The 13245-nt window shown below is 32.7% G+C and overlaps 1 protein-coding gene across 5 annotated transcripts in view; it reads left to right on the forward strand.

The window, feature by feature from the left end:
• Window positions 1–13245, forward strand: part of LOC100375839 (protein polybromo-1-like) — a 52439-nt gene that overhangs the window by 6527 nt on the left and 32667 nt on the right. For 4 of the 5 annotated variants that reach the window (XM_085497146.1, XM_085497145.1, XM_085497147.1 and 1 more), the window contains 8 exons: window positions 703–902; window positions 1330–1645; window positions 5326–5490; window positions 5886–6062; window positions 6423–6554; window positions 9038–9191; window positions 10560–10735; window positions 11325–11486. In XM_085497146.1, the coding sequence (XP_085353272.1) occupies window positions 703–902; window positions 1330–1645; window positions 5326–5490; window positions 5886–6062; window positions 6423–6554; window positions 9038–9191; window positions 10560–10735; window positions 11325–11486 (1482 nt within the window). The remainder of the gene's footprint in view (window positions 1–702; window positions 903–1329; window positions 1646–5325; window positions 5491–5885; window positions 6063–6422; window positions 6555–9037; window positions 9192–10559; window positions 10736–11324; window positions 11487–13245) is intronic. The other variant, XM_085497148.1, reaches the window with a different exon arrangement.

Raw genomic sequence — 13245 nt, forward strand, 5'->3', positions numbered from 1 at the left:
CTGTCTTCCTGAAACGTGTTTCTGCCAAGATTGAATATAATTAATTGTTGACAAGGAATATAGTAGCTGGATTTTTTAATTATATTCAGTGATGCCTTGATTTGAGGAAACCAATAACACAAATTTGAATAGCTTTGAAAAATACTGTAAAACATGTCTTTTTATTTAGCCTGTTATTTTTAGCTACCGGTAACTCAAAATGTTGCTAATTTAAAAGAAAGTTTCTCATGATGATATTGTTGGCACTTTAGCTAAATAAAGATTCTTCTAATTCTTGTTTTCTGCTAATTCTTGCTTTGAGTCAAATTCACTATTGATGGCATGATGCTACTTCAACATGTTTTACAGTAAATCAATAAATACCCTTGTATTGGAAAAAAATGTAAAAATGTAATAATTTTTTGAGCTTACATGTATTTCAAGGATACCACAATGTAATATAGACAGTTCAGAAATAGTACTGCCTGAGTGATTGCATTGCTTTATCCAACTGCCTTTTCTAAGTCCAGTGCTTTGCAAGGTACCGGTAGTCTAAATTGGTGTTTGTTTGTTTAGGTGTAATTTTTGGAAATTGTTTCTTGGTATTTTTATTTCATTAAGATAGAAAGCATAGTCTAGATGATACTTATCATAATTTGGAGATATTACACTAATAATAGGTAATACCATTTTTGTTATAATAATGATTTCATTTTGTTTCAGAATGATGAATATAGTACACTACAAGATATGGAAAAAGATCTAATGTTGATGGTGAAAAACGCTAAAACATTCAATGAGCCTGGTTCTAATGTTTATAAGGATGCATGTACGCTGAAAAAAATAATAAATATAAAAAAGAATGAGTTTGATAGAATTGTCAAAGATGATCCACCACTTCCTAAAATCAGCGAAAGGATCAAGTAAGTGTGTGTGTATAAGTTATTACGAGAGTACTAATAGGCAAGAAGGCTATACAGTATTCTTATTGACCGCCCCATGCTTAATTTCGGTCATCTCATGATAACATTATTATCTTTTCCTGCGTGTAGTCATAATGGGAGATAACACCCCAAATGCAAGTAAAAACAAGATTTGATCCTGCATGAATATATGTATTCCAGTCGTGATATTTGTATTTCTATAATTCACCATGTTGTTGCTGTGCAAATGAAAATGTTTGAATGTGACATAAATATGTGAATGTAATATCTTTTCTACGTATGGCTATTGTAAATGATATTAAACCTAAGAGTGATTGAAAATTAATAGGTTGACAATATATTCTTAGAAACTTCAGGGTGTTGTTCTTTATTTATGCCCTAAATCAGTGAATTTATTTGTGTATAGGGCACGTCAGAATTCCGGACAAAATACATTATCTGCAATCACGGCAGCGTTACAGATCTCATCTGATGAGGAAGAAGAGTTCCATCCCAAGGTAACGGAATGGGAAGATGGCGATGAATCGGGAGCAGATGGCTTTCTTATGGATGTTGGAGATCCATTACATGTGTTATTTGATACAGTTGTTAATCATAGAAATGCTATGGGACAACTCGTATGTGAGCCATTCATGAGATTACCTAATAGTAGAGCATACCCAGACTATTACAAAGAAATTGAACAACCGCTAGCATTGAGTAAGATTAGAGCTAAACTTAAGGTTTGTATCCTGTGATTATATTTGTTAAAATATGTGCTATGTTATCCAAGTTGAGTTAGTGTTCTAAAGGTCTATGTGCATAAATTAATATTATTTTATATTAATATTTATTAAAATAGCATAGAGTAAGATTAGAGCTAAACTTAATTGTATCCTGTGATTATATTTGTTAAGATATGTGCTATGTTTTCCAAGTTGAGTTAGTGTTCTAAAGGTCAATGTGCATAAATTAATATTATTTTATATTAATATTTATTAGCTCCGCTGTCGACTTTGTCGAGCGGAGCTTATCATATGAGTGATTGTCCTCCGTCGTCGTCGTCCGTCGTCGTCGTCCGTCGTCCGTGTCAATGTTTTACTTTTTCGACTTCTTCTTGAAAACTACAAGCCTAAATGCTTTGATACTTGGTGTATATGTACCTTGGGTAGACCTCTCTTAGGTTTGTTCATTTCATGTTGATATCTTTAATTCTCTAATTTTGGTGAATATTTTTGTCATTTTTGGTAAAAACTGATATTTTCGACTTCTTGTTAAAAACCGCAAGTGCAATTGCTTTGATATTACATATATAAGTACTACATGTGGACCTCTCTCAGATTTGTTAATTTCGTGATGATATCTTCAATTCTCTAATTTTGGTGAATATTTTTGTCATTTTTGGTAAAAACTGATATTTTCGACTTCTTGTTAAAAACCGCAAGTGCAATTGCTTTGATATTACATATATAGGTACTACATGTGGACCTCTCTCAGATTTGTTCATTTTGTAATGATATCTTTAATTCTCTAATTTTGGTGAATATTTTTGTCATTTTTGGTAAAAACTGATATTTTCGACTTCTTGTTAAAAACCACAAGTGCAATTGCTTTGATATTACATATATAGGTACTACATGTGGACCTCTCTCAGATTTGTTCATTTTGTAATGTTATCTTTAATTCTCTAATTTTGGTGAATATTTTTGTCATTTTTTGGTGAAAAGTGATATTTTCGACTTCTTGTTAAAAACCGCAAGTCCGATTGCTTTGATATTACATATATAGGTACTACATGTGGACCTCTCTCAGATTTGTTCATTTTGTGATGATATCTTCAATTCTCTAATTTTGGTGAATATTTTTGTCATTTTTGGTAAAAAGTGATATTTTCGACTTCTTGTTGAAAACTGTAAGTCCGATTGCTTTGATATTACATATATAGGTACTACATGTGGACCTCTCTCAGATTTGTTCGTTTTGTGATGATGTCTTCAATTTTCTAATTAATTTATTTTGGTGAATATTTTTGTAATTTTTGGTAAAAAGTGATATTTTCGACCTCTTGTTAAAAACTGTAAGTCCGATTGCTTTGATACTATTCATATTGTTCATTTTCTAATGATGTCTTCAGTTCTTTAATTGAAATGTGCATTGCTAACAGCGGAGCTATCTCAGCCGATAGGCTGCTTGTTCGACTTCTTTTTGAAAACTACAAGCCTGAATGCTTTGATGCATGGTGTATATGTACCTTGGGCAGACCTCTCTCAGATTTGTTCATTTCATGATCATATCTTCAATTCTCTAATTTTGGTGAATATTTTTGTAATTTTTGGTAAAAAGTGATATTTTCGACTTCTTGTTAAAAAACGCAAGTCCAATTGCTTTGATATTACATATGTAGGTACTACATGTGGATCTCTCTCAGATTTGTTCATTTTGTAATGATATCTTTAGTTCTCTAATTTTGGTGAATATTTTTGTCACTTTTGGTAAAAAGTGATATTTTCGACTTCTTGTTAAAAACCGCAAGTCCAATTGCTTTGATATTACATATATAGGTACGACATGTGTATCTCTCTCAGATTTGTTCATTTTGTAATGATATCTTTAGTTCTCTAATTTTAATGAATATTTTTGTCATTTTTGGTAAAAAGTGATGTTTTCTTGTTAAAAACCACAATCATTTATGGTGAAAAATGATATTTTTGAAGTCCCATTGCATTGATACTGTGCATATTGTTCATTTTCTAATGATATCTTCTGTTCTTTAATTGAAATGTGCATTGCTAACAGCGGAGCTAGCTCAGCCGAGAGGCTGCTTGTTAAAATAGCATTGAGTAAGATTAGAGCTAAACTTAAGGTTTGTATCCTGTGATTATATTTGTCAAGATATGTGCTATGTTTTCCAAGTTGAGTTAGTGTTCTAAAGGTCAATGTGCATGAATTAATATTATTAATTATTATCGCATCAGAGTCATGATCGGTAGACCCAAGTTCAAATCCTACCGCAGACTGAACATCAAAAAGGTCGGCCCCTACCCTGGGTGAGTGTGCCACAGACTCAATGGGCCAATTCCACTGGCCGAGATTCATTCACTAACGAATGCGACTTTGGGGGGAACCTTGGTTAAGGTCTGCAGGTACTTGTATTCGACCGAGCCTGTTTGACGCCAGGATAGCGCATTAAATTGCCATTTGATAGGAAGATGGCCGCACATTCCTGTCATGTAGTCCCAAAAATGAATATGACTTCTGTGGCAAAAAATGCATTATCACTTTGCACATACAAAAAAAGTCAGGAGAGACAACAGTGACATTCAATGACCGGAACTGTCGCCTGGCACAAAAAATATTTGAAAAAAAAAATATTTTATATTAATATTTATTAAAATAGCATTGAGTAAAATTAGAGCTAAACTTAAGGTTTGTATCCTGTGATTATATTTGTAATCATACTGATAACTTTCATCAAAGAATTTAAAAATTGATTGATTTATAGCTTGGAAATGCTAAAGATTTAATCTGAGTAGAGAGACCTCGAGTGTTCTATAAAATGGCAACTTGTGAAATTTTCAGAAGCTTAGATCAGTGTCTTATTTTAAATGGCAAAATAATTTACTGAGTATATTATCAGAACATATTTATTATTATCATGCGTGGATTGTTTTTAGATTTCACAAAGTGAAATTTTGTTAAATTCCATCATTTGGAAATAGTTAGCCTGATTTTATAAAACAGACTTTTCTGGAATTTGTTTTTTATTACTCCCAGGTGTGTTTGTCATTGTTATACTAGTACTTGGATGTAATTTGTAAATTGTATTCATTGATATGTTTGAGCAATTGTTTTGTGTTAATTTTGATCAGGCATGTAACCAATGGTAAATTGTGTCAATAAGGTTCAAAATTACCAAAGAATTATAGAATAATACATAAAACTACCCAATTTTTGCGCCCACAATCTTGGAAGGACAATGATGTTCAAATGAATAACCTTATGAGTGGCAAAGTCATTTTTGTCAAAACCAACATTATGTTTTTCATATATTTTCAATATTTTGTTTGAAACTTGTATTCAATAACAAATTATGTTTGTTTAGTCCAACGTAAGCAAAATGTGCCACTAACATTTTGGCAAAAAAGATTATGGCTGTAAGGTTATGAAATACATGTGGTACTGTAAAATCTATATTAGAAACCGCGGCTTCTATTAAAATGGTACAATGCAATGAAGGGGATGCGGCTTCTATTAGACATATGAGAAATGATGAATTTTTGGTTCTCAATTGTTCAAAAAGAATGGGTGCGACTTTTATTCTATGCGGCTTCTAATACAGATTTTACGGTATCAATTGTGATTTTTTTTTAAATCGTTTTATGACTGTGACAATGTGTTTATGGTGTATTCTTTTGTGTTTCAGTCTGTCAAATATGAAAATCTGACTGAATTGGAGGAGGATCTAAACTTAGTTTTCAATAATGCCAAAAAGTACAATTTACCTAACTCGAGGCTCTACAAAGATGCAGATAGATTACAGAAACTAACTGTCAGCAAGAAGAAAGAATTGGAACAGTTTGAAATAAAGGTAATCCACATTTATTTGGTGCATCTATATTCAATTGTTCAAAAGACAGCGTAAAGCACCACAGTTTTATATATGCAAATGTTTATTTGCATGCATGGTATATGTTGAATGAGACACATGTTAAACATAACACAGTATATTGAATGTGGTAGTTTAAAAGTATTATCAATTATGTATGAAAAACTTTGTACTATAAGTAAAAAAAACACAAAAATGTGTTATTGATATTTTTAATGTTCATGGTCACAAAAATCTTGTGTAGTTTTATCACCACATCAACAGCTATATCACCTGATTATGGTACATAAAAATACACATGGTATATTACACTGTATAACTTTATCTTTTATGTCAAGTCAAGTTATCTTATTTGCCATTTATTTGAATTTCTCCAGAAGGAAAATGAAAGTGTCCATGAAGAACCAATTGTGGAGAAGCCAAAGAAGAAGAAAAGCAATGGAACTCCATCAGTAAAAGAGGAAAAGAAACAGAAAAAACGAGAAAGTATGGATGGAGAGAGCCAGTTGAAAAAAAGATGTACTCTTTTGTACAAAATAATTGAAAATTATCAGGTACACTTCACTCTTTCAAAATTTATTTCTACGGTATTAGCATCCTCCTGAAAAATAAAGGTACTTTGAAAGTAAAACTGAAATCTGCTATTTTGTAGTTTATATAACCAATTTTCTGGGTAATCAGCATCTGCACAGAATTGTAATTGTTTTCTTGACCTAGGACCAAATGTTATCAGATGTTAGTGACACTGTCTCCTGTAGTCAGGCTTTTTATAGAGTGTCAGTCAATATGCTGGTGTATTCAGAAAAAATTGTACATTCAATAGATTGAGCTGTCACAGTGATTTTATGATGGAGCTCGCTTCAGCCTTTGGACGAAGAGATGTTGTGCTATAATGTGGTGTTTTATGTTTTCAGGATGCCACTGGTCGTTATTTAACTGATCTGTTCATGGAGAAACCATCCAGAAAACTGTATCCCGACTATTACAAAGTTATCAGTGAACCTATTGATATGATAACAATTGAAAATAATATTCTCAATGATAAGGTAAGACTTGTGATACATTATAGCGTTTGACCTGATATCACTTGTAAAGCTGATTGGTACAAGTAATGTCATTGGCTAGTATTAACTATGAACCAAATGCGTAATACAACACCACAAGTATCAACTTCCTCTTCAAATGAATCAAATCAAGTGATAACCTTTTTATGACCAACTCTCAGACAATGTATTATTTCACAAAAATGCGAGTTTTTGTCGCGATGCTATCCAATATGGCTTACTGGCTATGATTTTGTTCGACAATAATCTAATTTTGGACAACATTTTTTGATGTCTTGCCCTGTCTATGCCAAACACAGATACATTCTATTCACGAAAGCAAGGAAAATATCCCAAATTTCAATAAAATAAACCATGATGACCAATTCAGATTTATCTTGAGCAATGAATTCCTGTCAATTTTTTAGGCCAATATTTTTAGTCCCCGTTCGGACGCAGTCCGAAAACGGGGACTTGTGTTTTGACCTCCGTGTGGTCGTGCGTGTGTGCGTGCGTCCGGACCTGTATCTTAGAAATGCCTGGATCAATCACAATCAAACTTCACACATACATCATACATGATATTATACATATGCACGTCAATTTGTTTCACGATCTGATTCAAGATGGCCGAATGGCGACCATTTTGTGCTAAAAAATCCTAAAAATCAAGCATTTCTCGGCTGTTTACAGATGGATTTTGTTCAAACTTGGTATATACATTAGACATTATAGGACCTTGATGCAAATAATTTTGTTTTTCAGATAAGATTCAAAATGGCCGACTGGCGGCCATTTTGTTTTAATGAATGTGGTTCTCGTGCCATATCTCTGACTTGCTTTCACTGATTATGTTCAAATTTTAAATATTCATTATACATCATGTCATAGATAGACAGATATATTGGTTTGACGATCCTATTCAAAATGACCAAATGGTGGCCATTTTTGTGCTAAAACATCATCAAATATCAAGCATTTCTGGCATTTATGGATGGATTTCATTCAAACTTGGTACATATATTAGACATTACAGGTTCCTGATGCACATCATTTATTTTTCAGATTGGATTTAAAATGGCTGTCTGGTGGCCATTTTGTTTTAATGAATGGGCTTCTAGACCCATATCTCCAACTTGTTTTGACTGATTCGAATTTTAAATATTCATTATACATCATGTCATAGATAAACAGATATATTGGTTTGACGATCCTATTCAAAATGGCCAAATGGTGGTCATTTCTGTGCTAAAAAAATCATCAAATATCAAGCATTTCTGGCATTTATGGATGGATTTTGTTCAAAGTTGGTACATACATTAGACATAACTGGTTCATGATGCACGTCATTTTATTTTTCAGATTGGATTCAAAATGGCTGACTGGCGGCCATTTTGTTTTAATGATTGACTGATTATATTCAAATTTTATATATTCATTATACATCATGTTATAGATATATACATGTATTCAAAATGGCTGATTTTGAATGCTGTTCCAGAGCAATATCTCTCAATATGGACAAGTACTTGTTTGACGATCAGATACAAATGTCAATCATTTTAATATTAAAAAATCATATTCCTGACATGGTTATATTCCAGCTATATTACTATAAACAAAACTATATATCTTAAATTTGATTTAATTAGTTAATTTTTAGCTTTTTGCCTGATATCTTAAGTACTAATCATCATATTTCAATAGGACTTGCTTCATAGATCTTCTAGGACTATGCAGAGACCTGATTAGTTTTAGTTGGATATTAATTACCTAATTTGCATAATGTTCCACTGATATATAAAGAACAACGAGTTGAATTTTAATGAAACTTTAAAAGAAAACTATGCAGAGACCCAATTAGTTTTTGGTAAATATTTATGCTTATTAATCACCTAATTAACATAATTTATTAACACTGATATCTCAATTACTGATCATCACATTTGAATAAAATTTGGTACATAAATGCTCTAGGACAATAGACAGGCCTGATTAATTTTGGGTTAAATTTGTTCACATTAATTCTTTAATAATTCATAATTTTTTTGTTCTGTTCTGTTCATATTAGTTACTTGATTTACATAATTAATTTTCAGCTTTTCCATCAATATCTCATGTAAAAGTAATTTTGAATTAATTTTTAATGTGTCTTCAATACTCGCAGCACACGGGAGTTCTTTCTAAGCTTTCTTTGATTAATTGTTGGTTTTTTTGTATATTTGCTTTGTCGTGTCACTTCTCATGTTTTTTTTTTATTGTGTATTATATCCATTATCATCCATTCCAAGGGATGTTAAGTGATTAAGTAAAATAAATAAAAATAAACATATGATTAATTTGGTCTAAAATTAGAAAGAAATTGAAGGAAAAATGCATGAAAATGTACAAAAATGTTTTGCCAAAATTTTGACAGAAAAAATCATAGCATTCCAAGAATTAATATATAATTTCATACTCATGTGAACTCCTATTATGTATTGTAGTATACAGCAGAGTATGGCTTAATAGCTGACTTCAAATTAATGTTTAATAATGCAAGACATTATAATGAAGAAGAATCCCAAGTATACAGAGATGCTGACATATTGGAAGAATTATTGATGAATAAATTAAAAGAATTTGGACCATTACCAATGGGTGAGTCTTCTATCTATCAATTGTTGAGTTATGCAAATTTGTGTATCATTGGTTTATATAGAGACGACTGTCCCAGATTGAACACCAAGTACCTCAGACTCCAGTGTCACTGGCAAATGTTTATCTGGACAATTAATTTCACAGTAGTTGAGGGATCTTCAATAATTGTTGTTTTTTTTAATAGTGAGCAATATTTTGCTCACTAGATCTGATATGAACTTCTTGTCTTTTTTAAATAGTCAGCAAATTTTCCCCATGAATAAGATAATATGAGGTTATAACGAGGATACCAAAAGTATGCACAAAGACAGTACAGCGGAGGTTAATGCGTCGCATACTGTCTGAGTGCATACCATTCAGTTTCCTCGTAATAACCTTATTATAATACATCTTTTCCTTCCAAGGAAATATCATGGAAATGCCGAAATACAAAAAGTTTAGAACAGATTGAGCGAACTTCTTTGTTTGGGGTCTGGTTAAACCCCGGTGGCTACCATGTTTGTTTTTATTATTATGGAATTCGCATTTCCTAATATGGTAGAATGAGAATACCCAGTGCAATACCGCAAAATTACGGCATGCTGTATCGTATAGCGTTATGGTGACACATGTATAATAATGACTTATACTTATTATAAAGGTAGAAAAGTTATCCGTTATTTATAAGTTTGAAACATGGTTATGGGAAAAATGCATATATCGCTACATGTATTTTGAAAAAAAGTTCTATACAAGTCTACAGTATGTGCAAATCTGACTTTTTGATTACAAATTCTCAATCTCTAAGCTGTATCAAAAAGATATTTTGTGACTACCAGGTACTTATCAAACCTCTGTTATCGGTTACTTCTAATTAGTGGTTGTAGGAGTTTCTCTGTAAGTTGGGTAAGTGTGATACTAATTCAGCTGGTGAAGCGAGTGATAAAGATTATTCACTTTAGAGTGCAGCTTCAGTGTAAACTTGATTAGGTCAGCAGGTGGTGAGTCAAATTGTCATAATGCCATTATGATCGGTTGACAGTCACACAAACAGCCTTGTCAAATGTGGAGTCTATGCAAAGCTATTAACAAGATTGTGACTGATTGGCTACCCAACCTGAACACCTAACCAGTCAGACCAATCAGAGAGCATGTTGTTTGTTGGCAGGTTTTCTTTGATGCATCAAATTCCGCCTTGTATGTATGCTTCAACTCAACTGCACCTGTGTACAGCAGTCGTAAATATGCAATGTGTTCTTTTGTTACTAAATAATACTGTATGTATAAAGTCAGCAGTGATATTCACTGTCTATGGTTTTGCCTGACACAAAATATTTTGTAAATGTTCTCCCTGCTCAATAACTTAATTTTGTTTTCCCATACTTTTAGAACCATATCCAACTCCGAAAGGTAAATCACTGAAGAAGATCACTCCAAAGAAGCCATCAAAAGCACTAACACCACTAGCCCAGAAGTTAAATGAGCTCTGTGAAACAGTCAACAACTATAAAAATTCCAACAAGAGAATATTGTCAGCAATTTTCCAAAGGTTGCCATCTAAAATTGTAAGTCGGAGAGTAAAATAAATTTTTACACTCTATTGTATCTGTAATGTAATGGTGACCACGTCAGTCAACAGAATCAAAAGATACAAATCTGTAACACCAGTTAGACGTACTAAAACTAGAACAGTATAATTTGTGTAACTACAAGCGAAATCATCAGCTGATGATGATTCCATTCCATGCATCTGATAAAAACCTATAGTTATGAAAGTTTGATGTTGTTATAGATTATTAAGTCTGCCAGGTGCACCCGTTTACTGTATCTACTATAGTATACATATATACAGGGGTCAAAGTTCAGCCCTAATGACCTGCGACAGGATTGTTTGTCCTAACAAATATGTGAATATAGATTAGATTTTCACCAAGTCGTGTAATTTGGAAGAAGATTGCCAAATCCAGATTGAAATGTTATGTTTTGGGAAAATAATCACATTTTGATTGAAACAGGTACTGGTACTTCACTGATTTTGATTTTCCAGTTTGACTGATTTGGAAAGCGCAATTTCAGCCACAACAAGTATTGAACTAATCTTATGTTACAAACCCTGTAACCTCACAGCTGTATCTTGTATTGTGTTGTTGACAGGAATACCCAGAATACTACCAGGTTATCAAGAAACCTATTGATATGCAGAAAATCTATCAGAGGATCAATCAGTACGATACACTGGATGATATGGTGTCTGATTTTCTTCTCATGTTTGATAATGCTTGTAAATTTAATGAACCGGATTCACAGATCTACAAGGTAAAGACTTGTTTATTTGTTTATTTCTCAATTTCTCAATACATGTTATTACATTGAAAATTTGTCAATAATGGAGGAAATACAGTATATGGCTTTTAAGTATGAATATGTCTGTATATAATGTAAAATGCTGTCTGTGTAACCCTATTTACTACATTTCAAATAGGGAAAATGTGTTTTTTCTTTTCAATTTAATCATTAGCACTGTAGTGTTGGATGATGTTATTGTTATGGTATTGTAATTTCAACTTTCAAAGGCACTGAAAATAAATTTGTTTTTCATTGATTTAACTACTGTACTGTAATTATTCACAAGATTTTAATTTTGCTTATAAGTAAAATCCGCTGCATTAATAAATCTATGTGAAAATGTAAAACAAAAATAAAACTCATTGTTTCCTTGACAAATTAGTGAAATTAAAACACAGTGATTATTATTAAAACATCAAAATAGTAAAATTAAATGTCAGTGAAAATAAATAGTTTTATAGTATGCACAATTTCAACTTGAAAGATTTTATAGCTAACAGCGAAATAAGGGAAGAGTAGGAAATCAAACTCGCGGTTTACCGCGGTCATTACCGCGGTGGTGGTGGGTGCTCGCCGGTCGACCGCATTTTATGCAAATTTATGCATAGATTCCATGACCCCGGTTTACCGCGGTCATGTGCGGTAGGCTCGCATTGCAATTTACACCCTATTGTTAAGACTATGAATGGACACAATAGACTGGGAAACTAAAGGTTACTTGCCGCCAACAGTGTTCTCCCCAGAAAAATGTATCAGAGTGGCGGCTAATTTGCATATAATTTACATATCATTAGCATTTGTCTGAAGATAAAGAAAACAATAATGACAGGCTTGCATGGATGAAAATGTGTCTTTATTTTTTAACAAATTTATGTAGAAGATTAAATGAATCTGCTGCTGTGTGATTTCTATGTAATGTTGATTCTTCGGACTTTCATGGAAGCCCAGTGATCTGCAGCTTTTGAGAACGCCGTGATTTTTCTTTGCTTCCCACTTCTATTAAATGACATGGCCTTCTTGTGCATCTCCGAGTGTGCGTGTTTATCGATAGCATATTTCGTAATAGTTATACATGGCATAGAATTCCATACCAAAGAACTATTTCTGGATGTTTTTAAGTTGAATTTTTCACATATGTGTCACAGCATTCCTAAAAGATAAGAAATAGGAGCGAATCAATACTTGTATTTAAAAAATATCGTCACGATCAACACGAAAATAAACAAATTGCCGCCATTTTGAAAAGTCGCTAAACTTAAAAATTGCCACGATAAACTTTACCCAACTATTTCAAAACACAATACTAGTATTAGTTACTTTGATAAATCGTAGCCAACATTTTTTGAACTTCCAGAAAGAAGGTCGTTTCCAAAAAAATGTTTCGACGATCGGCAAAAAATGAAGCCATACAAAAATTTACTAAACTAGGTCAAAACTCGCTTCCAAGTAAAACGCTACAAATAAATACTTTTTTTACCTTTGCCATCGGATTTTTCTCTCAGCAACGTATATTTTGTTGTCCATTGTGCATCAAATCTAGAGTTTATTTTTTTGCACTTTTCGTTGTAACATCATCTTGGACACGTTTAGTACCACTGCCGACAGGGGTACCGGTGACCGCGTTGCTGGTGGGTTTATCGCTCGCAACCAGGGGCCCAGCAGGGTGTTCTACGCGGAACCACAACGTAATATTTCTGCTGTTTGACATCGTTGCTTCTTCCAGCCAAAT

The sequence above is a fragment of the Saccoglossus kowalevskii genome, chromosome 3, assembly GCF_978046115.1.
Source record: "Saccoglossus kowalevskii chromosome 3, keSacKowa6.1, whole genome shotgun sequence".
NCBI classification, from domain to species: Eukaryota; Metazoa; Hemichordata; class Enteropneusta; family Harrimaniidae; genus Saccoglossus; species Saccoglossus kowalevskii.